Source organism: Pseudopodoces humilis, chromosome 10 (assembly GCF_049639895.1).
Source record: "Pseudopodoces humilis isolate 2021_Gansu_Grassland_sample_001 chromosome 10, ASM4963989v1, whole genome shotgun sequence".
Taxonomy (NCBI): domain Eukaryota; kingdom Metazoa; phylum Chordata; class Aves; order Passeriformes; family Paridae; genus Pseudopodoces; species Pseudopodoces humilis.
The window spans coordinates 17,996,730-18,023,376 of NC_142209.1; the positions used below are offsets into that span (position 1 = coordinate 17,996,730).

A 26,647-nucleotide genomic window follows, 5' to 3' on the forward strand; every position below is an offset into this window, starting at 1 on the left:
GTGTAGCCTTTTGGAACTTGACCAAGATGGATGAGGACAGGACTAACTGTGATATTGTTCCACATTTGGAATACTGCTTCTGTGATTCTGCTGTGATTAAAACAATGTAGGAATAGTCATACTTAGGGCAGTTATCTCCTCAAATTTTGGAATTATTTTAAACTACATTAAAAAGCTCTGCTGCTGTTGTCAGTATGGGCTCTGCAGCTCAGAGATGGCACATGATTACTCAATAAATTACTGAATACTACAGTGTTACCTCTGTAATGCTGTACTTATCATTCAGAAAGTACATTATCCTGATCCTATGAGTTCAAGCAAATCCCAGAAAATTAAATTACTTTTTTTAGGCTTGTCTCATGTTTTAAATAAAAATTAAAGCTGTGCGTATAAAGTATGGTGCACTTCACTTTTCTCTCTTACTTTGTGTATTCAAAGTATCCAGTTTAGGATCAATATTCAAGACATTTTATTCTAGGCTTTGTGACTACATGCTGTATTTCTCTACAGGTGAGCAGTATTTGCCAAAATATTCCTATTGTAGGATAATGGAGTCTCATCTCACTACCGATGAGGACAGTGGCTCCATTTAGATCCCCTACAATGGATAAAATACCATGACAGAGAGGGCTTGGAGCCAATCCAGCCTTTGAAGGGAATTTCTATAAATCAGGTCAATTCATTTAAAGAAGCTTCTGAGGGCTCACATCCTTTTGAAACTGTTTGATGCTCTCCTGTTTTCATGTGCAAAAATATTTTCAAATCAGTGGTACCCCACTGAACCCCAAGGACTAAGCTGTGGGGAGGAAAGCATGTCTTTGTGAAATGTTTTTTAGCTGCTGAGGTTTCTGGTTAATTTATCAGCTATTTGAAAATTCTTACTAGCACAGTGTTGGCTGCAGTAGTCTCAGTGATATTGTAGGCCAGCTGTGAATATTTCTGACTGTCATTTGTTCTTTACAGAGTAGAAGTATATGACAGTCACTGGAATGTTAGAGGTCTAACAACACTCATACAAGCATACAAGCGTTGCCATTGGAGCTGAGCAAATGGTTTCATAGTTGGTAATGTCAGGATAACGTGCTAAAGAATTTGGTGATCATGTAAGGACATCTTTCTTGTACGTTCATGCTCAAGAAGCCTTTGAATAAATGTTTCTTGTGATTGCAGGAAACTTCTTTTTGGTGACTTACTCAAGACCTAATTATTGTCTACATGTAACATTTGCACATCAGGTGTTGAAACTACAGGCTGATGTCTGCCAATTTAAAATTTCAGACTAATGTGGGAGTGTCACCCTTGTTGTTAAACTAGAAAACAATGTTATGTGGCAGCATGTGAATTAGGATGACGTAATCTTCAATCAGAGTTGTCATGAGCTGTGTGAAGCCTGCAGCCCATGTCTAGTGATGCTGAAATGAATTTATGAATTGCAGGCTTGTAAAATATGAGATGAAATGAGGCAGACCAATGCAGGGCTGAAGTGTGGCTCTTGTGATACACAGAACTCTGTAGAAATTAACTTAACCATATTTGTGTTCTTGTGTTCCTGAGCTTGAGGTTTTTTTCACACTAAATCAATGCTGCCAGCTTGAAGCAAGGGAAGGAGAATTTGATGTGTGAGGGGGAATGGTCTAAAGATATCTTTTTCTCTTTTCTTCCCCAAGATCCTTAGCAAATCTCTCCCCAAGGTCTATTTATAATATGATGAATCACTGCAAACATATCAGCTTCATTAAAGGATTAGTGCTTTTTTATGCTAAGACAGCTCTGCTGATATATGTAAAATGTTAAATTGTCCTATCTTGTAGATCCCTAAGGCCTCTAGCTCTTACTAGAGAAATAAATCTTTTGAGAAGTGAATAATATAAAAAGAAAGGAGTAGTATAATTCCAGCAGTGATTAATGTGTGGTGTACACAATTTAAAGCACCCTGTGATAGCTGTTGGTGTGTGTTGACATGCTGTAATGAAGAGCATGGATGGCACACTGCGAAGTCAAAAGCAGAGCAGACATGGTCCCACAGGTGCCACAACTCAAATTCTTCTTCAACTCTCTCTTGTTTACCTCTCCCCCACCAACCCAACAATTCTAATGTCACACCTCAATATTACTATAACACAGAATCATTATTATCATATTCTCATATTCTCATATGATATTATCATATCTGTTTCATTTATTAGAGGCCATGGCTGCCTCACCACAGAGTGTGGGCCCTTAGCATGTGTCAGTCCATCAATGAGCGTGGCTTCCTGCACTTGGTCCTCAAGACAAAGCAAACAAATGTCCTTGTGCCGTTTGGTTCAAGGGAATGCTTCATTTGAGGTGATGTGCACCCAGCCCTCCTGTGGCTGTGGGTATCCGGCCGCTCAGCTCTCGCTTGCACAGCTGCTGTGGCTGCAGCTCTAATGGTGTGTGTTTCTTCTCTGGAAATGCCTACAGCACACCAGTGCTGTTTTAAATGAAGGTAGAATGGTTGTATATAATATAATAGATTTCTATAAATCCATTCCATATATATTGTATGTATATATGTAATATATTAAAAATTGGTTGTATATAATGGTTCTATAATAAATAGAGATTGGCTTCCATTCAGCAGTTTTCAGTGGAACTTACTTTGATTGGGGGATAGGAATACTTTATGTTCCAGAGTCAGTGAAATGTCCTGCTGTCAGATTTATGGTGTTATTGACACTTAGTGAAGTAGTACAAGATCTGTTCATTGTCTCTGCTTTTTGCTGGCAGAGAGTAGAACATGAAAGCTGATATATTTTTAGCAGCAAGTGACAGAAATATGTATTTTCTGAAATTTAGATTTTACTGCATAAAAGCATTGTTACACGTGCTTGTTTGAGATGTTTCATCAATATTTTTCCTTGCCATTATGAATGCTAAATAATGTTTATTTAAAATTCACAGCATTTCATTTTTGAATTATTGATTTCTAAGTCATGCAGATTCTTTTCTCTTGCCTTTTCAATTAATATATTTTCCATGTTGTACTGAACAAGTAAAAGATTCAAACCTTGACCTTTTACTGTAGTTTTCTAATTTGGTCTCATTTTCTTTGATGGCCTTTGTTCCATATTCAAACTATAACTATGAACCTCTACAGTACTCCATTTGCTAACAGTCTGAAATATGTTATCACATTAGAAAGGGCTTTTGAAGGGTGAGAATTAGCTAACAGATAGTCACATTGTGTGCTCTGCTATGAAAGTCACTTTGGAGGTAATTTTTTAAACAGAAAATAAATCTTCAAATTTGAAAGATTTGACATTGATTTAAATTTGGTGAATGTCTAGAGGTTTAATTTCGGAAAATGGATGAATGCAAAAAGAAGCAATATTATTTCAAGACAACACTGAAAATAAAATAAATTGCTTCTGTGCTCTGTTATGGTTTCTGTATTTTGTGAGTAGGAAGTGATTAATACCTGTGAAACTGTGATGTGAAACTTCCACCATTTTAACAGCTTCTAATCCATTTCCTGTTTTCTGCATCAGGGACTCTACACTTATCATTTCATAGATGTTTTATGATATTAAACAGTGAAAAATTTTGATCCAAAGAGGTGAAGTGCAAAGTCAGGAGAAGACCCAAGTAATATCTCCTGTGAACTAACACTGCAAAGCTCCCAGGGCTCTGTGGCACTGTGTGCTGCTGAGCCTTGGAGCAGGCACTGAAGGGTCATCTCCTGGCCAGACTCCAGCCATTTAAGATAACACACTATAGCTTGGCTTGGTTGTTTGCTTTGGTGGCTTAGGGAGATGTTGGAAGCTTTGGAATTGCTGGCCATTCAGATAAACTATTTCAGAGAGTTGTTTTACAGAACTGCATGATTCAGAAAAAAGTTGTGTAAATTATGATCTTTGTATTCCTTTGTAGCTTGTATTTGTCCATTTAGCAAATCAAACACCTGAGAACTCTGTACATTCTCTTTATCTGAAGGAACTGCTGTATAACATCTCATCTCTGATGGTGGGAATGGAGGATGTTTGAATTAATAGACTTCGTTTGACTTCAGAATATTTTAAACCAAATCCTAAGTACATGCAATTTTAAGCTTGCATTTTATAGCCTTTTAAAAACAAACTTGTCACTTTGACATATCAAGCCTCAAAATGAAGATTACTTTTTGCATATAGAATTTCTCTTTAAGAGTGAGAACTTGCCTTCAAATTGTTCTTTGAACATGTAACAATAAAACTTGTTGCTTTGCTTGTTTGTAGCAGGAACACTTCAACATACATTTTTTAAGGCCATATATTAAAAAAAGTCATGAAAGGGCAGGAAGTGTTTAGTTCTGCAGTTTCATTACTGAAAGTTGTTATTATCTTGCTTATCATGGTACTGAAAAAGACATTTTTCTGTATAATAATTTCTGCTGATTTCTTAATCTCATTTTGAATCTGCATTTTATATCTTAATTCCAGATCAACAGTAGATTACAGGTTTGCACAGCTGTAATAAATAGCACACCCCTCACCATGGTGTGTCCAGACTTCCACACTAAGGGTAATTGACTTAAATGTTGGATTGAAAAAAAACCCAGAGCTCAGATGTTTGCTAGGTCAATGCCCTGAAGACTATGTTCACATCTTTCTTTTTCCTGTTTTTGTGAAATTTTTGTTAATTTAATTTTCCAGCTACGTGAAGAGTGGGTATTGCAGCACTGTGACATTGTCCTTCCATCCCTGTGGTCACCTGTCCAGTTCTGTAACTATCTCCAGTGTGTCTCCATTTCATGGTGAAAGCTCCTTAGGTCAGGAACTTTGTGGGTTTCCTTCCATCTTCTCTGCATTTCCAGACACTTGTGACAGCACTGAGTAAATTGCACTAATGGGCTCAGAGGAAAGCAGTCTGCTAATTTGAAAATCTTTTCTAAAAGATTCCCCTGTTGATGAATGGGTACCAAAAAATCAGGAAATTACCCTGACAATCCATTTTTGTAGCCTTTCACCTAGGTATGTAGGATGTTAGCTGTCTTTGAGAGGTCTTGTCATATATACCATGGCTTAAGATCTGAAGTCTTGTTTTCTGTTCATGTATGTAAAGTTAAGCACTTGTATAACCCATGGAGCACTGAGCACCTGTAGTGGCACAATTGCTTACAAGGAAGGGAGTTTTCATTACATACAGTATACTGAGTGATGTGTAGAACATGGAACATTTGGTAGCAGGTGATTCTACCATTCTGAGTGATTAAATAGACCAGATTAAATAATTTTAAATGTGCATGTGCAATCTAGGCTCTTTTTCTTAGGGTGCAGAGTCATGGTTTCTTAGTTACTGGTATGATCCAAACTAGGTTGAAGAATCTCATTGACTTATTTGGAAGAGATTCTCAAATTGCACTACCTTATTTTCAGTTTGAATTTTTTGACTCTCCCTGCTCATTTTTGATCTGATTAATTAAACCTTTTTCTGGGATGCTTACTTTTTGGGGAGAAAAAAAGGGGGTGAGGTCTAATGACGTACAATTACTATTTAGAGATTAAAAACTTTCCAGATTGCATCAAGATGTGAAGGTTCATGAAAGGCAGAGGTCACTTGTGAGTAGTCTGGAGAAAAAAACCCAAGGAAATTAGAGAGGGATTTGTTAAAAAATACCTACATATAATCTAGGCCAGAAGAATATTTTTCAGGCAAATTAGTAACTTATTATGATACACTTAATTTGTATAACAGCATAAAATACTACTAATTTTTGAGTTTTTAGAATATTTTACAACTTGTCAAAGAATAATTCTATTAACTGTGAAACCACTTCTTTCCACTGTCCCCTGCTCTTTATCAAGGCACTCTCATATCTTGCTCAGACTGTTCCTTTAGATGGACTTGAGCATCTGCTATGTTCTCTGTCCATGTGCAACACTTCCCTCTCCAGCAAGAGTATCCTGCCTCTCCAGTCCCTGGAGGAAAAAAGATCTCTTTCTCTTTTTTCTTTTTTTTTGTTTTTGTCTTCTGTGCCTTTCTAGGACAGGGCTGTGTGCAATGTATCTCTCCTACAGTCACAGCTTTGTCAGACAACTGTAAAGATAACATCTCATCTCTTTTTTTCTTGTAGAGCACTTTTAGTCAAAGTGCTTTTTTGTATAAGAACGTGCTAACCTGATGAAGATGCACTCATTTCTTCTTCACAAGTCTTTCTCCATTTATATGTTAACCATTTTTGTTCAGCTACCCTTGAATCTGTATGGTTGAGCAACAAACCTTCACCAATTTATGTGTATCAGGATTTTCAGGAGGGAAATGGCATATGCAGCAGGAACTGCAATCCCTTTTTGCCTGAGTGTGAATTCAGAGTGAATTCAGAGATTTCTGACAGCTGACTTGCTTCAGAAGTCCCAGTTCAAAAATAGAATGCTTTCTTCTATGTTATTAAAAGCAATCTCTTAGAAACAGGTCGCTCAGGTAGATAGATTACTAGCGAGATATGCCTCTGCATTATTGTAGCTGAACACGGGTTATAGGTTACGCTTCTTTTATAAACAAAAACTTGTCACAGGTATAAGAACTGACTCAGAATTTGATGTAATCATAACCTGAAAATGCTGCTGCTGTTACTGTGCACGATCTGGGTGAGTCCTGCAATCAGCTTTGGCCTGTGACCGGCAAAGGCTGCCTGCAGAGCAGTCTGCTGCAAGTCTTTTGCTTCAGCTGTGCTCTGACCTGAGACAAGGCTGGCAATAATAACAAATCAGATGTGAGATAGACGAAGGTGCTGGGGAGGACCTGGGTCAGAGAGCAAAGTAACTTTGGGATGATTTCTTCTCTGTAGAATTTTAAAAGACATGTAGGAGCTTGTGGCTGCCAGGGCCTGTGCACTGCCTGTCTGTGCTCTGTGCTCTGTCCAGCTGCACTCTCCTCCTTCCAGCTCCCTCCCCTCAGCAGCAGCCCTTCATGTATTGCTCTGAGATGTGTATTCCTGTCTCTGCCAGGTGATCCTTTCCTCTGGTTAGAGAGTTGTTCATCTAAAGGGCAGTTAGAGGAGCAGTTGCTGTTTACCTGGGAAGATTGCAGCTTCCTCAGCAGGGTGGCGTTAGCTTTTCTTGCTTTAAAATTGGAACATCTTATGCTACTGCACTGGGGATGCACAAAGCAGAGAGGTCTAAACAGGGGCAAGTCTAGTGCTCCCATGGCTTAACCTACAATTCACAGCAGCAATTCACTGCTCTGGGTAATGTATCCCCTCAGATGAAATGCAGTGTCTCTCATCTGTCACTTGACATGGTGGGAAGAAAAGCTGGGACTGTCCCATTTCACCGGGCCTTATTTGCCCTTTGGAAAAGAACAAAGGGGAAGGACTTCATCCTATGAAAAAAATTTTAGAAAAATAATGTTTTAGAACTGCTTGTGCTTTGGTTTTCAGTGAAGTGGTTGATTGAGGATGGGCTACTGAAGAGAAGTCAAGCCATTATAAAATAATTTTGAATTACTATACACAAACTTAGGTCAGAATAAACTTTAATTTATTGGTATGGAATAGTGCTTCTGAAAAGTAAAAATCCTAAAGTTTGAATACAGAATACAGCCCCATTACTCTGTTTTCCATATGGCTGATCTATTAATTATCTTTAGAATACCCTAAAGGTGGCCATAAATCTTTACCATCAATTCATATATGTGTGCTTAAAAGTTGATTGGTCATGGACCTTGAGTGTTGGTACATGCTATTTAGACCCTAAAGAGTAATCTTTTGAGATGAATAGGATAGTGTCTATCTAAAGAAAAGCAGTAATTCAGCAGTGTGGTGCAGTTTGGAAATTATGGTCCACCTTCAGAATACAGTGTATTATAGTAACTTTGGGCAGATAATTTCCTGTGAGTGTAAAATGAATGAAAGTTCTATGAGCTGTTCACTTTTTATTAGCATATCATAGATTGTAAATTATGCTGTATTAGTAAGGGGCTGGCATTTCTCACAGGGCAATGTTAGTCCTCTTAACATTCTTCCGAATTTATTAGAAGTTTTTAGTCAGTACAGCAAAGAAACAACTGCCAGGCATTTTTCACATTCATAGGAGTCCTTAATTGGCTAACAGACGTACTTCAGTATTATTCCCAGGAACTAAACATGTCTTGTACTCTGGTGGTATTCTTAGCCTGAGAAACAGATACCATGAAATAGCCAGTGAGTCACTGTGCCCAGCACTGCTTTTCCTTCACAGCAGTTTTAAGGAGAACGAATGCTTTGCTTTCCCATCTCTGTGTCTAATTTTAGTATGCCAGTGGGCCCGAGGACTTTCAGGCCACCTTCTCAGATAATGTCATCCAAAACATTCAAACTTCAAAATGGCTGGGTGTTACTGCTGTGCTGTCTGACATTGTATCTGTGTATAAAACATCTCCTGTTCTTTATGGATAAATACACAGGGGCACTAAATGGACCTGAGGGAGATTTGTCTTGTTACAAAGCAGAATTTGGCTCCTGGGACATTTGTGACAGTCATAAAAAACTCACAAACTGTTCTTTCTATCCTTTTGCATTACTGGGCTATTAAGGGTAAATGTCTTGAAAGGAAGTTAGATCTTGCAGCTCAAAGTATCTGCTTTTATATTTTCTTAAAAGATGGGTGACCTGTCCAGAACATACTTATCTCTCTCTCTCCTATGTTGTGTGTACACACACAGAAAAGAAAAAAAAAAAAAGGGAAGGATTTATAAGGAATGTTTAGTAATTTTGTTAATGCACATCTTGTCCAGTCTTATGACCACGTATATTTGGCATCATAAATCATGGCTGAATTTGACTTTGCTGTAACTTTTTGCTGTCTGTAGTAGAAGAAATCCTTTGTGCTCTCTATAAACTATTTTAAATAATATATATATATATAAATATACTATTTTAAATAAGTCTTGCAATCATTAAAAGCAGCAATATAAACTGATCTAAAGCTAGTGTGAGGAACCTAAGCTACACATATAACTGCAGAAAAGAAATGAACACTTTTAAAGATCAGTAACATATTATAACATACTATATGTTACTGTATGATATTATTATATTATATGAGTAACATATTATATTATGCTTGAAAACTTGTAAATTTGTTTGAGGCCACCTGCCAAAGACAGCATTTTTTTCTTGCAGGCTTTGGTAGAGCAGTGCTGCATGCCCAAAGTCATGTAGAAGTGGGTTTAGAAGTGATGTATTCCCAAGGTTTTTTCCCTAATATTTTAACACATTGTTCTTATGTGCTTAACCTAAAAATCTTCTTAATATGTGTGATTTTTCATGTAGTGCTGTTTTCATGAGGAAAAAAAAAGAAAAAGGAATTTTGTGTGACAGTAGATGTAAAAAATTGCATTTTGTGTAAATAAATGCTCACTTTAAAAACTGAAAATTTATATGTATACTAACCTAAAATGTCTTTAAGTTATGTCTGTTGTGTCGTGAAGTGGTCATGAAACTGCAGCCATGTTATCAAATGATTATTGGACAATTGCTTTAAAAAACATTAAAAAGTGAAAAAGAGGAAACAGATTGTTAGTGTGATTTCAGTTATTTCCCATTTAGTACTAAAAACCTATCAAAGAATATGTCTGATTTTAATTTTTTACTTAAAATGTGGTTTAAAATGACTCTAAGTTCATTGACCTTTGTGGAGATAGAAAGTGGCAGTATTGATTGAATTCAGTGCTGCCTATTTTCACGTCCAAAATGTCCCATACTCAAATGAAAATCAGGAAAAGAGATAATATAATTTCATTTTGAAAATTAACTCTGCAAAATTATTTTTCCAGAAAGAAAATAATTGAACAGCAATGAACAAAGTTTTATATTTACAATAGCTTGATCCATCTTCTAAAGTAAGCAATTCTTTATATATGTAATTGAAAGTGTTTTCATATTTAGTTTCCTGCTATTAATTTTTTTTCCTGGGATATGTCTATGACAAAGTCTCTCTTACATTTTTTTTTAACACAGGTATCTACTCATTCCAGAACTAATATTTTCTACAACCAGAGACTGAAATGGCATGACTGGAGTTTTAAGCAATTTGGCTTTGACATTTTCACCATTTATTGAGAACTTGGAACAGAATTTGAACTCTATTTCTGCACTATCCTAGGTTATAATGCCATCCTTTCCTAATGAGGGAGGTATGCTAGTCTTGGATTTTTAATATATCCTATGAATTATTCAGTATGCTTGTATTTATAAATTGTGATGGAGTACTGTTTGTATTTTTAGTTAATTTGTATAAGTTATTTGAGATATAAAAATGCTGATAGTTACAACATTATTTTTCAAAGATAACCATGGAACTGCTCCTTTGTCTTTGAGTTCGGAACTACCCTATCAGAGCACAATTAAAAGAAAAGTCCGAAAGAAGAAGAAGAATGGAGTCATCACTGCCAATATTGCTGGCACAAAATATGAAATTGGTAGGAAGCTGCATATTTTGTTTTCAACCTGATAGCCTTTGATGTGAGAGAGTTACTGATTAATGGAGTGAATCAATGGACTTTGCATCAAGCTGACAGACATTTCTGAAGAAGTTTCTTTTGTAAGAAATCTGGGGTTTTCTTGTAACATTTAATTCATAGCTTTAGATACCGTGCATCTATAATCCCCATTTGTTACTCATATTAATTCCCACTTGTTACATTGAAATGTAAAAACTTAAGTAATTAAAAAGGCTGTGGAAGAACCTTTCAAATATGTGTTATGTATGTGTTTGGAAGTTTACTTAAATCCTTGAAAGATGAGCAGTGTAAATTCAAAGTTAAATACTCTAATTATTATATAGAGGCTTCTCAATAAAATCCATTAATGTTTTGTATTTATATGTTTGGTACTAAAATATTTTTTCCAAGAATCAGAGTTATGCATGACACATAATCAGTCTTTTTTTTAAAAAAAATTAAAATGCATGCATTTGCAACACTGTACCTTGTCTAAGGAGGCATTTTTGTCCTTATCTGCAGTGACACAGTCATCACTGTTTTAAAATTAACTTACGGCATAACCAAGATTAAATCTAACTGTTGTACAAGAAGATTTTTTTCTGGATAATTGGGGAATACCTTGAAGCTCTTTGCAGTTCCCATCAGTGGTTGTGCAGATTCCTGCCTCACTGTAAGGTGCTGTAACATTGTAATGGCAGGTTTGCAATAGACTGATGGAAATATTGCAAGATAAGTAGCTTGCCATGCTAACACTGTTCTCAGACCAAGGGTTCTATATTGTGTTTAAAATCTTAATTGATTTTTCAAGTGTTGAAAATTAGTCTATTTTAGAAATTCAAGAGTCCCTAAGTGTGTGATTTCTCCATAGTGCGTGTAGTAATACAAGAAATGGGATTTGTGAAAACACGTGATGAGGATGAAACAGCAAATCTTATCTGGAGTGATTGTGCTGTGCAGCAAGAGAAGATTGCTGAACTGCGGAACTATCAGGTACAGTGGTAGTTAAGATTTTTGACATGTTTCAGTAAACAGCTTCACTCTGAAACGTTCCATAATTGTCAGTAACTGCTCAGTTCCATTTGTGTGGAGGGGACAAAAAACCCACACAAACCACAACCAGCCAGGCTGCATGAAGGCTGTACCACTGCATAGCTTAAAATCCTGCTCTCTTTTCCAGAGTTTTTTGCTCTTACCAATTGGAATCTGGTGTGTGAATATTTGGGGCTGTTCTTTCATGGTTTTTTCTGCCAGTTGAGTATTGTGAATGATCAGTTTAAAGAAGATATAAAACATCAGATATAAGTTTCTCATAAGCTTTGCTTAAAGCAGTAAATTGACTTCCAGAGCTCTCTCCACAGTCCTGTGAATAAATATTGTCCTTTTTTACCATTACCTCATGTTTGCATTCTTTGTGAGCAAAAGTATGATGGTCTCATATATGCAATTAAATTAATGGACACTTATATTGATGGAAGAGAAACTTGCAGCATCTTTAGCATTGCTAAGAATAAATAGTATAGTGTAAGATATTATCGTAAATAATTTAGATGTAACACTACTTGTGTTTGCCTGAGCATGCAGTTGAATGTTTTAAATGATTGTAATTAGGTATGCCAGAAAAACTAAAAAGTCTCAATTAATCTTCCTTTTTTTTCTACTTCCACAGAGAATCAACCATTTTCCAGGAATGGGAGAGATATGCAGAAAGGATTTTCTAGCAAGAAACATGACTAAGTAATATTTCTTTTAATATTAAGAAGTTTTCCACCTGTAGTATTTAATGCAAAAATATACAGAACTACTGCTTTTGAGGCTTGTTTTTTTTTTCTGAGAAACTAGGAGAGAATCAAGAATAATTTCCAAAGTTCTTTAATAACTTTAGCTATGGTCCTGGATCTGTAGTATTGGAGTGAGCTACTTTATTTCTCCAGTAGACTTCAGTGGAATATTATGTGGGTTCACTTCTCTATCTAAACATTGCAGAATGTAGGTGAGTCTTGAATTATTATACAATAAACCTAGTACATAATATACCCACTATCACATAACAGTAGAACAGAAAAAAATAACTTTATGTGGCTGGATAGTGCATCTGGACTATGCTGTGCAATGTGCTCTTGGATAACCCTGCTTCATCTGGGAGGCTGGACCAGAGGACCCACTGAGGTCTCTTCCAACCTGACCGATTCTGTGACAGTACTTGTTTAAAATAATTAATGGCTGTGTTTCTGTGTATATCAAATTTAAAAAACGTGAAGCATCTTACTCTTTATATAAAAAATAGTCAGTAAGGATCATTTGTCTAATTAAAAGTTCTCCTCACTCTAGCTGATTAACTGGGTTCTAAGGAATTATCCTAGCTGAGAATCTGTGAGCAAGACTTGTAAGAAAACAATACTAAATAATGATCTGATAGCCTGATAGTAAGGAAAGGTTTGAGGGTAAATATATGTCAACATTTTAATCTAGTCTAAATTAGTTTGTAGAGCAAATATTAATAGAGTTAGTCTTTTGGCCCTCAACCTGACTTGCACAACTTAACTGCTAACAGAATTTGTTTTCATATGAATGTAGGAAATGAGTGTCTCTCTCCCTCTCTCTCTCTCTCTCTCTCTCTCTCTCTCTCCCTCTCCCTCTCTCTCTCTCTCTCTTTCTCTCTTTTAATTTCTTTCTCTTTCCTTTTCTATTTTGTAACTAGAACACATAGCACATAGAATGTATGCAACTATTATGATGGAAATATTGTGTGCATTGCTGTGGTGTCTCCATGTCCTACGTGTGGACCAGAGCTCCTCTGTGTCCGTGGTGCTGCATAAGCTCTTTTCACTGCCCCTCTCAGACTGAAAATAAAAACACAGAGATAGCACATGGAGGCAAACAGCTGTTTGGAGAGGTCTTGGAAACAATCAGTCAGCTTGGTACGCAGTGGTACCCCTGTGTACTTCTGCAGTTATGTGATCTTTTTTAAAAATATGGAAAATGGAAAAAAGGCTCTTGTTATCATCCACACATTCTTTCAAATACAGTCTGATGATACCTCTCTCACTCTACTGAATTCTGAGTCCAAAACACAGTTTAAAGTTACTCTGTGCTGAGATTACAGATATAGATAAGATGAGAATAATTTCTCTTACAAAAACTGATAAAACACTGATGTTGTGACTTCACTTAATATCAGTAGATATAACAGGGCTTAATCAGTTGGTTTCTTTTCTCAATACTGGCCCTCACAACTCAATTCTTAGTATTCATACTTTATAAAAATCAAAATTATATGCCTTGAGATTGCTGGTGAAATCATAAGTCAGTGGGATATGTGCTTGAGCAGACTCTTGACTGTAGAATGCAGGATTTTGTTTCCTACAGCTCTTGTTCTGTCTTAAAATTTGAATGTGCAGAAACACTAATTCTCTTGTCTTGTTTACTGCTGCATGCCATCTTTTCTATTCCCATTACTTACTCTACTGATTACTATCATTGAGAGATAATGAAACTATATTGAGAATTGGTAGAGAGTAGACTTTTTTTTGTTTTACTTCCATGTTAGTTGTACTGATTTCACCCTTCCATTTTATGCAAGTTGTTGGGAATAAAGTGAAAGAACAAATCTACCTTGCTTTGAGAGGAAAATACTATTTAGGAGGGAATGCTCTTCAGGAGTTCTTTTTGCAGGCAATATCCAGGCACTCTGGATCACAGGACAATGTGGTTTTCACATGCAGAAAGGTGCAAGGGAACAGTGTAATATGTAACACGTGTAATATGAAAGAAGACAACTCAGCAAAGAAAGTGTAGGAGCACAGAATACTGGAACAGATGGAAAGAGGAATGTAATTGAGAAAAAAAGGCAGACATGAACATAATTTTCCAGGATAATAATCAGAACACAGAAAAGAAAAAAATAAAAACAGAAGTGCCATTGTAGGGACAACTAGATCCTAAGAGACTGTTGTGAAGGGTCTCTTAGAATAGAGCTCCTCTTGTGAAGGATAAGTGTGGTTACAAAATGAATTCAGTGAATGAGGGAGAAAGGGCACAGGATGAGTGGGAAGGGACACAGATCCATCTATGCGATATTGTTTTTTCCAACATTCTTGTTGATTATATTTAAAATGTTCATGAATGGACCATGGATCAAGAGTCATTCTCATCCATACATACCTACTAGCTTTTCATATGTGAGAAGTCAGAGGATTTTGAAATTTAGGCAGTGGAATCTGCATTATGAGACTGAAGGTTGTGCCTTTAGCAAGCCATGTTTTGTTCAACACCATTGATTCTTTTGTACAGAAAGCATTCTGAGATCAAGAGCACAGTCTGACCACATTTGTGAGCTAAAGTAGTATTCAGAAGAACAATAATTTGCTATTTATTTCTCAGACCTCCTGATAAGGACAGCAATGACTAAAGGATAGAGCAGCACAGTGATAAAGTGGTAACTCATAGTAGTGGACAACCCATGTGCTGAAAAATAGGGTTATTGTAATTGAAAAGGCTTTGATTCCACAGGCTACTTAATGATGTTCCTAAGCCCTTTCTGAACAGGGCCTTGCAGGAAAAGAACAGAACAGAATTCTTTTTTTTTTGAAAGTTTTAGTGAGCCCCAGAACCTATAAACAACGCTGACATATTCCACTTCATAATATTGTTTATAATCCTCCCAATTATGCATTAAAAAGAAAAGGCATATAGAACTGATATAATTTCAGTCACAAAATAATATCAATATGTCAGGAATATCTTGAAGCTATATTCAATGAGTAGGGAGTGTGTGTATTGAAACCCTTGAGTAAGTTAAATGGCAGGTCTCTAGCACATAACGGCATGCATATGATAAATAATCTGGAGAGGGATTTAAACTAACACAGAAATTGCTTTTTGCCTAAAAATAGGATAATTTCTGCCTAGATAGGGTACTCAGTTGGCAAAGTAATAACATTTGCAAAGACAGAGCAGATGGAGAGTAGTTTAACAATATGAATGAATCAGAAATTATAATGTCTACTTCTGGTTTCAAAAAGTTTTCCTGAGTATTTAGTGGCTTTCATTGAACTAGATGTGTAAGAATAATAGTTACAATGAAGCTGCAGAAGCTCTGAACTACATGCAATACTGCTGTAGCTGTTGTGGTTTCTGCAGAGTGTTTGTTGGGTAGTTGGCTACAGTTCGGTGACAGCATATCCATTATACCAGTAGGGCTTGGCTGCAGTCCTAGCCCCACACATGTGGCTGAGAGCTGCTTTTTCCATTAGTATTTTAGCCACTTAAAGAAAAAGTATCTGCCCAGGAGTATTATGTAAACTCATAGTAGAAATGAAAAATGGAAATGATGTTGCCTCTTTTACATGTTAGTTATGCTGATGCTATTAGTTTTCAATACAAAAGGAGAAATATATGTAAATCTGTATTTAATTAAAAAGTATTAAACTTTACCATAATGTCATTCAAAAAAAAATAAAATCAAAGTTGGGGAACTTCCTGTATCAGTTAATTTCTTTTTAAACTTCCAGTTCCTTTCTGTTGGTCTGTGGATATTTGTATTTTAGACATGTTCACTCTAAGCTACAGAGTAGTTGTGAGTTACCTGAACTAATTTCGTTTGAGGTTCTGTATGAAGGAAGTTTCAGGTACTCTGAGTACCTGAAACAAGCAAGCTGCACGAGGATGTAACTCAGCAAAGACTAAATTTATCCAGTTGTGAACTATGACACCAGTGTGCATAGTACCACCAAGTCCCCATTGCTCCTGTACTGTGGCTGATAACCAGCATTAAAGCAACCCATGTGGTGTGGGTATATCTTCCTGTCTGCCACATACACAGCTCTGGGTGCTGGAAACTTCTGCTTCCTGAATTCTTTACCATTCTGCCTTTTCCATTTTTCTTCATAGACAACAGAGGTATAGAATGAGACACACTCACTACCTCAGCTGCCACAGCTATTAAAGCAGGGAGACCAGGACCTTGCTACATCCTTTCCCCCGATTCAGTTTGATTCCCTATTTTTATTTTAGCTCTTTTAGTTCTTCTGTTCCACCCCTTCACCCTTCCTCCCTCCCTGCTTGGTCTTGCTTTGAATGTCTTTGCTTTCTTTTGATTGAATTAGGTGCTCTTGGAATCTTAATCCAAATATACTGGGACCAGACACTAATCAAAGCTTGTGTGATTTGTCCTATAATGGAGATGAATGAGTTGCTTGGCCTATGTCAAAGTCTATTTACTGCAATTCTTTATTTTTAAAATTCTTTCAGAAGGAGCAAAAAGCTCTTCCTTAATTGCTTCCTTTTTAATTTTCATTTCAGTCTTTTTTTGCACCCAAGAAGAACCTCCAAATATCCCAACTCCTCTTTTTCGTGTCTGTTGATCCTCATACCTCCCCAGACACCTACCAGTATGAAAATTCAAATACTTCCCAAATACCATCAACCTCCTGCCCCCCGCCCCCCAAAAAAATAAAAAAACATGGTTTGTTTTAAGTTAAGTATTTCTAAGAATAGGAATATCATTAAGTCATCTGAGTAACTGGTCAAAAATTGTAACCGGAGTGAGATGGATGCCAAGAAATGAGATGGATGCCAGACAAAATAAGCACATAAGCAAAAAATGCTCGATAGTCTGCTTTTGAATATAACTCATATGGATATGTAATAGGCCTCTAATTATTCTTAAAGAAATTAGCAAAAGTTTGCTTTCATATTACAGAATTTTGCTAAAAAAGTTCTCTTATCAAATTGTCATAAGTTCTTTTTAATCTTGAGGATTGAAACATCAAAATAGTCAAAGGATTTTAACTCAATTACCCTTTTCTTGCAGAATGATCAAGAGTCAGCCTCAGGAGTACAGTTTCATTCCTCGAACATGGATCTTTCCTGCAGAATACACACAGTTTCAGAACTATGTAAAAGAATTGAAGAAGAAACGTAGACAGAAAACTTTCATAGTCAAACCAGCTAATGGTGCAATGGGACATGGGTGAGTTGTGAGATAACTTCATCTTCTTAGCTGTTAAAGGTGAAATCCAGTGCTACTTCCAACATTAACAGAAGCTATATTAGTATTAGTAAGCTGTATGGTGTATTAGTAAGAAGATTGTATTTCAAGTTGTGTGAAAGTCAGTGTATTGGGTGAAGGCTTCACAACCCTTAAACTGAAGTAATTATGAAGAACACAGTTATTTTATTTTGAATTTTTCTGCTGTGCTTAGATTTATAGGGTGAGATTTTATTTGACATAAATGGCAGGGTTTTGGTGGCTGAAGGCTGCTGGGATGTTGTGTGGGAGGTCAGGATCTTTCACACCTTTAAAACCAGCCCAAACACCCCATTGTGTTCCCAAACTGCAGCCAGTCAGAGAAGCAGAAATGTGTTTGAGAGCAGCAGCCACAAGGTGTAGGAGAGACAGAGGAGATGCTGTTGGGGATGTGGCTGGATGTGCACTCTTGGAAGCAGGGCACACTCCTGAAGAGACTGCAACCTGCAGTTGAGTTGAAGAAGTTTTGTTGGTGACAGGAATGCACAGTAAAAATCCAATGAAATAAATACTGCAATTGCATTTTGAGTTGTTTTTTTTTTTAGATATTTTAGTTTTAGCTTTTATTGCTTTTAATATCAAGTTGAATTATACAGTATAGTAAAGCTCTTAGTTTTTCAGCATGTTAGAATTACTATAAAAGAATAGTATAGAATTATATATTTTATAGAATTACGATAAAAGTAAGGGTCCCAAACTTTTCCATTTCCTCATTTTTCAGTCCTCTTGATAAGGGCAAAGATAAGCAAAAGGGAAAAGTACCAGCATAGTTCGGAGAGATTTCTGCAAAGTACTTCACTCTGTTAGGAGTATTCAGCATTTACATATAATAAATAATAGAGAATTAAGGCAGCATTAAGGTTCTGGGAATTTCAGGTTAATAATTGTATACTGAAAATATTAGATTTTAAAGTTATTAAAAGTCTATATAGTTAGAGACTGGAAATTCATTGTTCATATGCAAACCTTTTTCCATTCTGATGTAAGGGAACTGGAAATACAGAAATACTGAGCTTAATCTATGCCATCCTCAGTCATACAGGTCATGTCCTGCTTTGCAAACTTCATCACCTAAGGTTAGCACTGAAAGTTCTTTGCAGTCTGTACCTCGGGCAGAAGTTGTGACAAAGACTGGAAGTCTATTTTTAGGGCTGCATGAGGAATAATCACAGAAGCTGGAGACTGGTCGTTCTGCCAAATAATTTCTAAGTGTAGAGCAAACCCATTATTACAAATCGTTGAATCAAAGCAAGCAGAAAGTTACTTTGAAATGGCTCATTGCCTTTTTTCATCCAGTGAAGCACAATAGAGGACAGGAAAGCAAAAGCCTTGTAAGGGAATGGAACTTCTCTGCTCTAAAAATCAGATATCTAAGTCTCTTTCTCCAGATAGACTTTAGCCTCACTAATTGGCTGGATGACCATGATAATCTGTTTCAAAGAGTAATGTCCAAGTTTTCAAATAACTTTATTTTTTACCAGGATCTCTTTAATAAGAAATGGAGAAAAGTTACAAGCTCAGGATCATTTAATTGTTCAGGAATATCTTGACAAACCATTTCTTATGGAAGGCTACAAGTTTGATTTACGTGTGTATATTCTTGTAACCTCTTGTGATCCATTAAAAGTATTTTTATATCATGATGGACTGGTGAGAATGGGCACGGAGAAGTATCACCCCCCCAGTGACTCAAATTTGGTAAGTTGAAGTTCATTCCAATTTATTTCTTATGGTGTAGACTTTAACCTGTGTAGTTTTTGCAGGTAATAAAATTGATCAAACTGGGACTTGAGTTCATCTGGATAAACTTTGTCATTGTCATTGAAGAGAAAAAAAAATTATGTGAAAGCTAGTTAACACATACTTTTCTACCAAAATCACAAGTATAGCCACATTATTGCTTATATAAAAAAAAAAATATGAGTTTGTATGCATGTATGCTAAAGAGTTTAAATATATTCTAGAGGAAAGCAAAATATATCAACCCAAAAAATAAAGAAAATCAAATCACTTCAAGAACAGGCACATTGCTTTTATGTTCATCTGAGACTGAGGCTGGGGAGGCAGGTCGTGATAAGGTTTATCTCCTGCTAGATCATATATTAGCATCCATGAAGTTTGGAGCCTTTTCTGAGGGTTCTGCCAGGTTCCAGCCACTGCTGGGAACTCAGGCAGAAAGGAGAGCACTGTAAGGGACCAGTGCTCACTGCAGTCCCTGAACGTGAGGGAATCTCCAGCTGCTGCTGCTGTTTGTCAGTGACTGCTTCAGCAGGACAGGAGTATGTACTTGACAGCTATAGGGTGATTCAATAGGGCTGCTATAAACATAGAGAAAACCAAGAAATGGTAAGGATCATGATAAAGATTTTGCACAATTTCCTCCTCTTGTTCCACTGTATAGCATGTTCCCCTGTTGGGAGGTGTAAACCCTTCTCTTTTTTCTCAGATCAAAATGCAGATGTCTAGGGAAGAAGTAGACTTGCAGCATTGGAACGTATTAGTAGATTTAGGTTTGGTATACCTCACTCTGTGCTCCATTGCTTTTAGAGCAGCTTCTGTGTAATTATGTAACAGAAAACACTGTAGAGCCTTTTTGCCTACGTGAAACTTAAAATTGTGACTATTGCTTTGTGTGCCTTTGAAAAATGCAGGTACAATTTGAAGCCCAGTACAAATGCTATATTTGGAAGTGTTCCAGTACTATATTTGGAATAGTTTGCTTTTAGTATTTGTGTATTGCTGCTAATCTCGGCATTAGCAGCACTGAAATATGCTCTGAGTGGATAAACAGAGCAGGCAGTTGTTTCTATGTTCTCAGAACTGCTCATGGTGGAGGTTGTCTATTGTGTGAAATAACCTGCTTGTCACTAATGACATTGTTTTTTGGATGACATTTTTCCACAGTGACATTGTCCCAAATAACTTTGGACTATCAGTTCATATGTACAAGCTTTTTTTAAATTTTTTTTTGTCTAACAAATAATTACTTTTGTCTGAAATAATTTGAATTTCATGGAAAGATGACTCAAAACCAATACATTTCAGAATGATTCTTAAAGGAGTAATGAAGCCATGGGAGAAATTTATTGCTTCTAGTGATACTACAATATATTGTTAACTAGCTTGCAATTAAATTGGTTTCGGCAATTTCATGAAAGTTGTTAAAGATAAGGAAGTGTAATGAGATAAGTCACAGCAGAAGGCTTGTGTTATCTATTAAAGATGAATTGGAACAGAAGGCTTATGGTCACCTTAGAATATCATCTACTCTCATGTATATAATCAAACATGACAGAGAACTGTCACTGTGATGAGGACAGACATGGCCATAGTGTAAGTGAAAAGCTGAATTAATCTCTGGGAGATAATGTAAGTGTACAGATCATGATTTATAAATTGGCCTTGGAAAGGGAATGCTTTCTTTACATTCAAATGATAATGTGAGTCTATTGCTGGTGACATTTTGCTCCATAAAGGAACTGTGGCACTCAGTCATTTATGTAATGTGTGTTTTGAAATTTACCTCCCTCTGATGTATGGCTACCAGCCAGTTAAAAATGAGCAATTTTGGCAGATATCAGCATGGCAGATGAGTTTATATGTAAAAGATAGTTTAAAGTATCACTATCATGAGAACACTTCTCATAAGTAAGCTACAGTGAAAACTGAAATGTGGGATTGTCTATGAAGCAGATGTCAGAGTGTTTTTTAGCACTTTTAAAGTAGCACTTCAAAATACCATCTTTATTGTTTGCTTCTTGTGGAATGTAATCATTCTCTAAGTTATGATAATTGCTCTTTACTTTTTTAGGTAGTTGTTTACATACAGACCTGTAAAAATGGCAGTTACATTATCTAACCAGATGTGGAGTGGTAGATCAGTTCACTGCAGCTGGCTTAAGTAGAAGCCCAGGTTTTGTTGTAAGAAGGCTACAGAGCATTCAGTCATGAGAAACACTAAACCTGTACATAGTGTATTTGCAAATATGAGCTGTTAGATTATGTCATTATTGATTAAATGTAAATTTTTCTTTACATGATTTTGAATTGACTGTTTTATAATTGTTTTTAAAGTTTTTTAAGTGTCCTTTCTTCCTTTTTTTTTTAGAGTCAATTGTATATGCATCTGACTAACTACTCTGTCAATAAACATAATGAGCACTTTGAACGGGATGAAACAGAAGACAAAGGAAGCAAACGCTCCATAAAATGGTTTACTGAGTTTCTAGAAACAAATAATCTTGATGTCTCCAAATTCTGGAGTGATATTTCAGTAAGATAGACTAAATCACTTTTCTTTATTTTGTGTATTTTTAGAAAATTAATTGCTTCTGCCATCGGCTTTACTGAAATTCAGAATGATTTTTGAGACTTTATTAATCCAAATCCAAAAATCCATTCAGCAATGGATGTCACAAAGAACATACTATAAACTATTATTATGTTTTTTTAGAAGACTAAATTAATAATCTGATTATAAATTTAATGTTAGCATTTTTCTGAGGCTCAAAAGTCCTTTCAAACAGTTATTCACATAAGTAATATGGTTCAAAGGAATCATGCCATTTAAATTCTTGGAGACTTTATTTTAGTGTATAAAGTGAATTTTATGTGTGAATATTTACAAAATTTTAGTCAGTGTTGCAAATATCTATGTACTTAATCAAGCACCATTGAAGTGTTCTGTTACTGGTGTCTTCAGATGAGGAATAGGCTTCAGATTGTTAGATTTGTATGATTCTGAGGACTCTTACCAGAAATTACACTGCAAAATGAAATGGATTGAAGATTGGCTGTACCACATTTATTGCCAATTTGCTTTTATTATTTAACTTATTACAAGTCTCAAAGTTTGTATGTACCATGGAAAGTATAACAATATATCTAGAACTATATAAAACTATACATGGTACTACATAAGAATAGTTTGTTTATTTTAGACTATTTCTTTGGAATTTTAAATCTTTTTTTTTCTAGTAGATATATAAATGAAATTTAAAATATTAAAGCATGAAGCACTGTAGTTCAGTAAATGCTGGTGTTTTCTCTGAATTTTTCTGAAACAAATCCCTGCAGGAGTTGGTGGTGAAGACTCTGATAGTTGCAGAGCCACATGTTCTTCACGCTTATCGCATGTGCAGGCCAGGGCAAGCCCCAGGAAGTGACAGTGTTTGCTTTGAAGTCCTGGGATTTGATATTCTGCTGGACAGAAAACTAAAGCCATGGCTCCTAGAGGTAAATCTCTTTATACAGATGTAAAGCAAGTTTTTAGCAGTAAAGTTAACTATGCCCCAGCTGAACACATATCTGTGTAAGAAAACTTGCAAAGAAAATCTGTGCACAGTTGTTGAGTACATAAATGGTGCTTTTCTTCAACATCCATACAGAAGGGCAGTGATCACCTTGCAGTGATTTTTGATACTGAAAGAAAGGTAATTGTTTTCCTGGACTGATGTTGCATTTCAGATGTTTTTGAAAGTTTTAGTGGCAAATTTAATGGTAATGTAGTTGTTATTGTAGCTGGAGGACCTTGATTATAGCAAGTGGGTGCTACATAGATTTCCTTCATGGATATGGCTATGTAATATGGCCATGGTAACTTTTGTGAATGCATGCTCTTAATCTTCTCATTTTTGGGGATATGTGTTCCTTTCATCTCCTGTGCTTTTTAAAAGCACTACCATAAACAGAGAAAACTGATTTGATATACAGGAAATTCTGCAAACAATTGGTATGATGGGACTGGAAGAAACATTTCTTTGATATATTAGTGGTACACATTTTCAACCAGGAGTGTTTGAGATTTGTCTGTTGTGTCTCTTATATTGCCCTGTTAATAACATATAGATGAAGTTCACTTGTCTTTTTTCAGGTTGTCTTATTCCATTCTGTTAACTGGTTGGGAGGCTGTGCAACTTGGGGAATAAAGCAAAATGTATTCAAAATCTCTCTATTGACAGCAAGCCATGAATATGATTTGACTACTGATGAACAAAATGTATACAGTTAATTTACTGAATTATAACCTCATTTTCAGGCCATTAAAACTGTCAAAAGTTGTTTTGTCATGCTTATTTCTCTCAGGGGTTCATTATAGTCTTAATTTGAAAAATAAAATTCCTCTACTGTTGCCATGCAGACATAGCATATTTGGTGGCTTTGATGTTCTTGCCAAAAGCAGCACATGACATGAACTTAGTCTGTACTACATCAACATCTTCTGTTTCTGTCCAGTGAAGCTTGCTGTCCCTTTGATTTAGCACTGCACTTCCAGATTATCATCTATAGTTTGCCTGTAGCTTGCATATTGCTGTGTCTAGTTATTTAAGTGCAGACTGAAGGGTCTGTGTAACATTTCATTCAGCCTTGTAGCAAATGCTGTGAGAATGGTGAGTCAGCCAGCATAGGTAGTCCATTCTGAAGGACACCTCTCTGTCTCCTCTCGTGTTTCCATGAGGTATGGAGATTTTGGGGGGTTTGAGTCACCACTAACAGGTCTCAGAGGAGAATCTTACAGGTCTCATGAGAATCATACAATCCCAGAACTCTTTGCTTATGAGGGAGTAAAGCAGTAAATGCTCCTCTGGTATTTTGAGTTGCTGGAGAATACTTCAGGACTTGGAACTGTGTACCTGGTTATTACTTTTTTTAAATGCAAAAGTCTAAGTATTTCCTTTTCTGCTTTTGGTAATACAGGTATCCTTCAACTTATTATGTCAGACAAACTAACCCAAACTAACCAAAATTTCAAACTTTGAAACTTACTAATTTTGTACACTCATTTACTATTTTTTACTTTGCTTGTTCATGCTTTTTTGCAGCACTTCCAGCAGAATATGTAGATGCATGCAGACTGTATGTATACTGTGTGTAGTGTAGTAAAGGTCAAAGCTGCAGTGTATATACATAGACTATACATAATATATGTAGTCTGTGTATATATATGCACATATATAGATAATTATTTTTTCCTAAAACACTTCTGGCTTCTTCCTCAGATTTCCACTCTTATCTCTTTCCACCATTTCCCTCTTGTCAAAACCCCCTTAGGGGAGTGAATCATTCTTTCTAACAGTGGTAACAAGTCCTAATCACAAGGCTCTGAATGTTCCCAGTGTTATGGGAAAATTGCCAAAATAGGATTAGGATGATTAGTTTCATGTTTCCATGCCTCATGTAGCTTTTCTGTTATAAGGATAGCTTAACAAACTATTAAAAGAAATGTGCAACATATTGTAATGACTCTGCTTTCCTGAATTGACTTTTGTTTATATTGCTTTGATGCATTGTAGCTCCCCTGCTCCTTGATGCTACTGAACTTCCGGAACCTTCTACCATAGTGAGGGTTGTGGGAAATGCATGATTGCCATCTTGTGGCACCAAATGCTTCTGGCAAGGATCTGTGCAGCCTGCATTCTTTCTCAGTAGCAACAACAACCTAGTTCTCTCTTCAGTTCCTGGGAAATCCAGTTTTACTTTTTGACCAAAATTTCCAAGTTAATTTTATGTAAAAAAAAAATCATATAGTTGAAGTTCTTGGATGGACTCCAGCCTTGTTCATCCTCATAATATTCAGTTCGAATCACAAAGTTGTGATCACTGGAGTAAAAGATAATATGTATTTTAATAACTTCCTCAAGTGTAGGGTGCTTAACTTCCCTTGTGATTTATGTGGGCAAGGCAAAAGAAACCTTATATACACATTCAAAAATTTATTATTTAGTGTCACCATGCTAGCAAAAGCTAGCTGTTCAAAACTTTGTAGTCAGTCCAGGTGGAATGAATGTGAACATCTTAAACTGAAGAATTATTACTAATTCCTATTAATGAAATAGGATACACAAACTTTCTGGCTTCTACTTGTTTCTCTTGTGTTATGCTTGCCCTATCTGTACCCCTGGACATAACCCAAGGCCAGCATGTAGTAGGAGAAGTTTACTTCTCCAAAAAGAGATGAATAGGTGGTTATGCCAAGTTTTCAGTATCTTATGTTCTTCACCAGGAAGAACACACTGTTGATGGTGTAGTTTTCTTTGTCTTTGCTCTTAATTTCACTTAGGGTTTTTCTTCTTTGTTTGCTGCCACCATCAACTTACTGACTGTTTTTTGGCCAGCAATTCCACACCGTCTCCAAGTTTTACTGCAAGTCTTTTTACATCTCCTGGAATCATGCCATATGTTTTCTTTGTTACCCCTACACCCAATATTATCTAGTTTCCAAGGTTGCATTCCTGTAGTAAACACATAGTTTGGCCACTGGCATCAGTGTCTGGATTTCCAAGGCATTTGCAATCATCGTTTGCTTGTACTTTTGGGGTCCCTCAAACAATTCTGTTTTTGACAATAATCTTCAACATGTTTCTTGCTGATAAAATTCCTGATGTTATATTAACAGAACCTAGTTGTGCATGTCCTGGTTCTTGGGTCACTGAACTCTAACCAACCATCTCCTGGCTGACAGATGAACAGACAATTGTTTGGTAACCAGTAATTATCAATACCTAGTGTGGCATATCACTAGTACATTATCAAGATTACATTGCCACAGTCTTAAAGATTAGTCAGCAACTGTATTAATTGTCTTCTTTGTGATATTATAGTAGATGAACAGGGCAGTTTAAAGAGGTTGGGCAATTAAATTTGATGAAAGTCTTCCAAAAAAGAGTATGTATAAATCTTTTCAGCTACTTCTGCTGAATTTTCAACATCAGATCTCACTGCTCACTTTGCCAGTCTGCAAAAGCAGCGAAGGAGCTGATTCCCAAAGCCAGAAGCTGTCAGTTATCAGCACAAGGGATGGGGCAGCTGGAACTCAGCAACAGGACACTGGGTGCCACAGCAGCCACAATAGTTCTGTCCCACAGCTGTAGAGGCTCTAGGATGTTCTAATGTATTTAGAGTGCTAAAACAAAATAAACTGCTCTTGCCCTCTGCTTTGGACATGCAAACTGTATCCCACTTCTGATTTTTGTGTGGCACAAGGTATCAGTTTACATTTCTGAATATCTTTTTTATCTGTCCCTTCTGTAACCAGCACTGTTCACTCACTATCAAGGTGGGATTCCTGCTTATCATTAGCACCCATTACTCAAGTATAAATTTTTATACCAGCCTGGAAAGAGTTCCTAGAATAAATTATTGTTCCTTCTCAAATATTCCTGAAAATTGAGGTTCTGCAGGGAGTCCAAAACTTGT

At 36.3% G+C, this 26,647-nt stretch overlaps 1 protein-coding gene across 9 annotated transcripts in view; it reads left to right on the top strand.

The window, feature by feature from the left end:
- The window catches only part of TTLL7 (tubulin tyrosine ligase like 7), a 66,047-nt gene that overhangs the window by 10,182 nt on the left and 29,218 nt on the right, over positions 1-26,647 (top strand). For 7 of the 9 annotated variants that reach the window (XR_015773352.1, XM_014250877.2, XM_088060518.1 and 4 more), the window contains 8 exons: positions 9,941-10,116; positions 10,270-10,401; positions 11,294-11,415; positions 12,092-12,159; positions 17,237-17,395; positions 18,934-19,150; positions 21,561-21,725; positions 22,529-22,687. Coding sequence is in view for 8 of the 9 variants with exons in the window: in XM_014250877.2 (XP_014106352.1) it covers positions 10,092-10,116; positions 10,270-10,401; positions 11,294-11,415; positions 12,092-12,159; positions 17,237-17,395; positions 18,934-19,150; positions 21,561-21,725; positions 22,529-22,687 (1,047 nt within the window). In the remaining variant the exon portion in view is untranslated. The other 2 variants (XM_088060516.1, XM_014250880.2) reach the window with 2 other exon arrangements.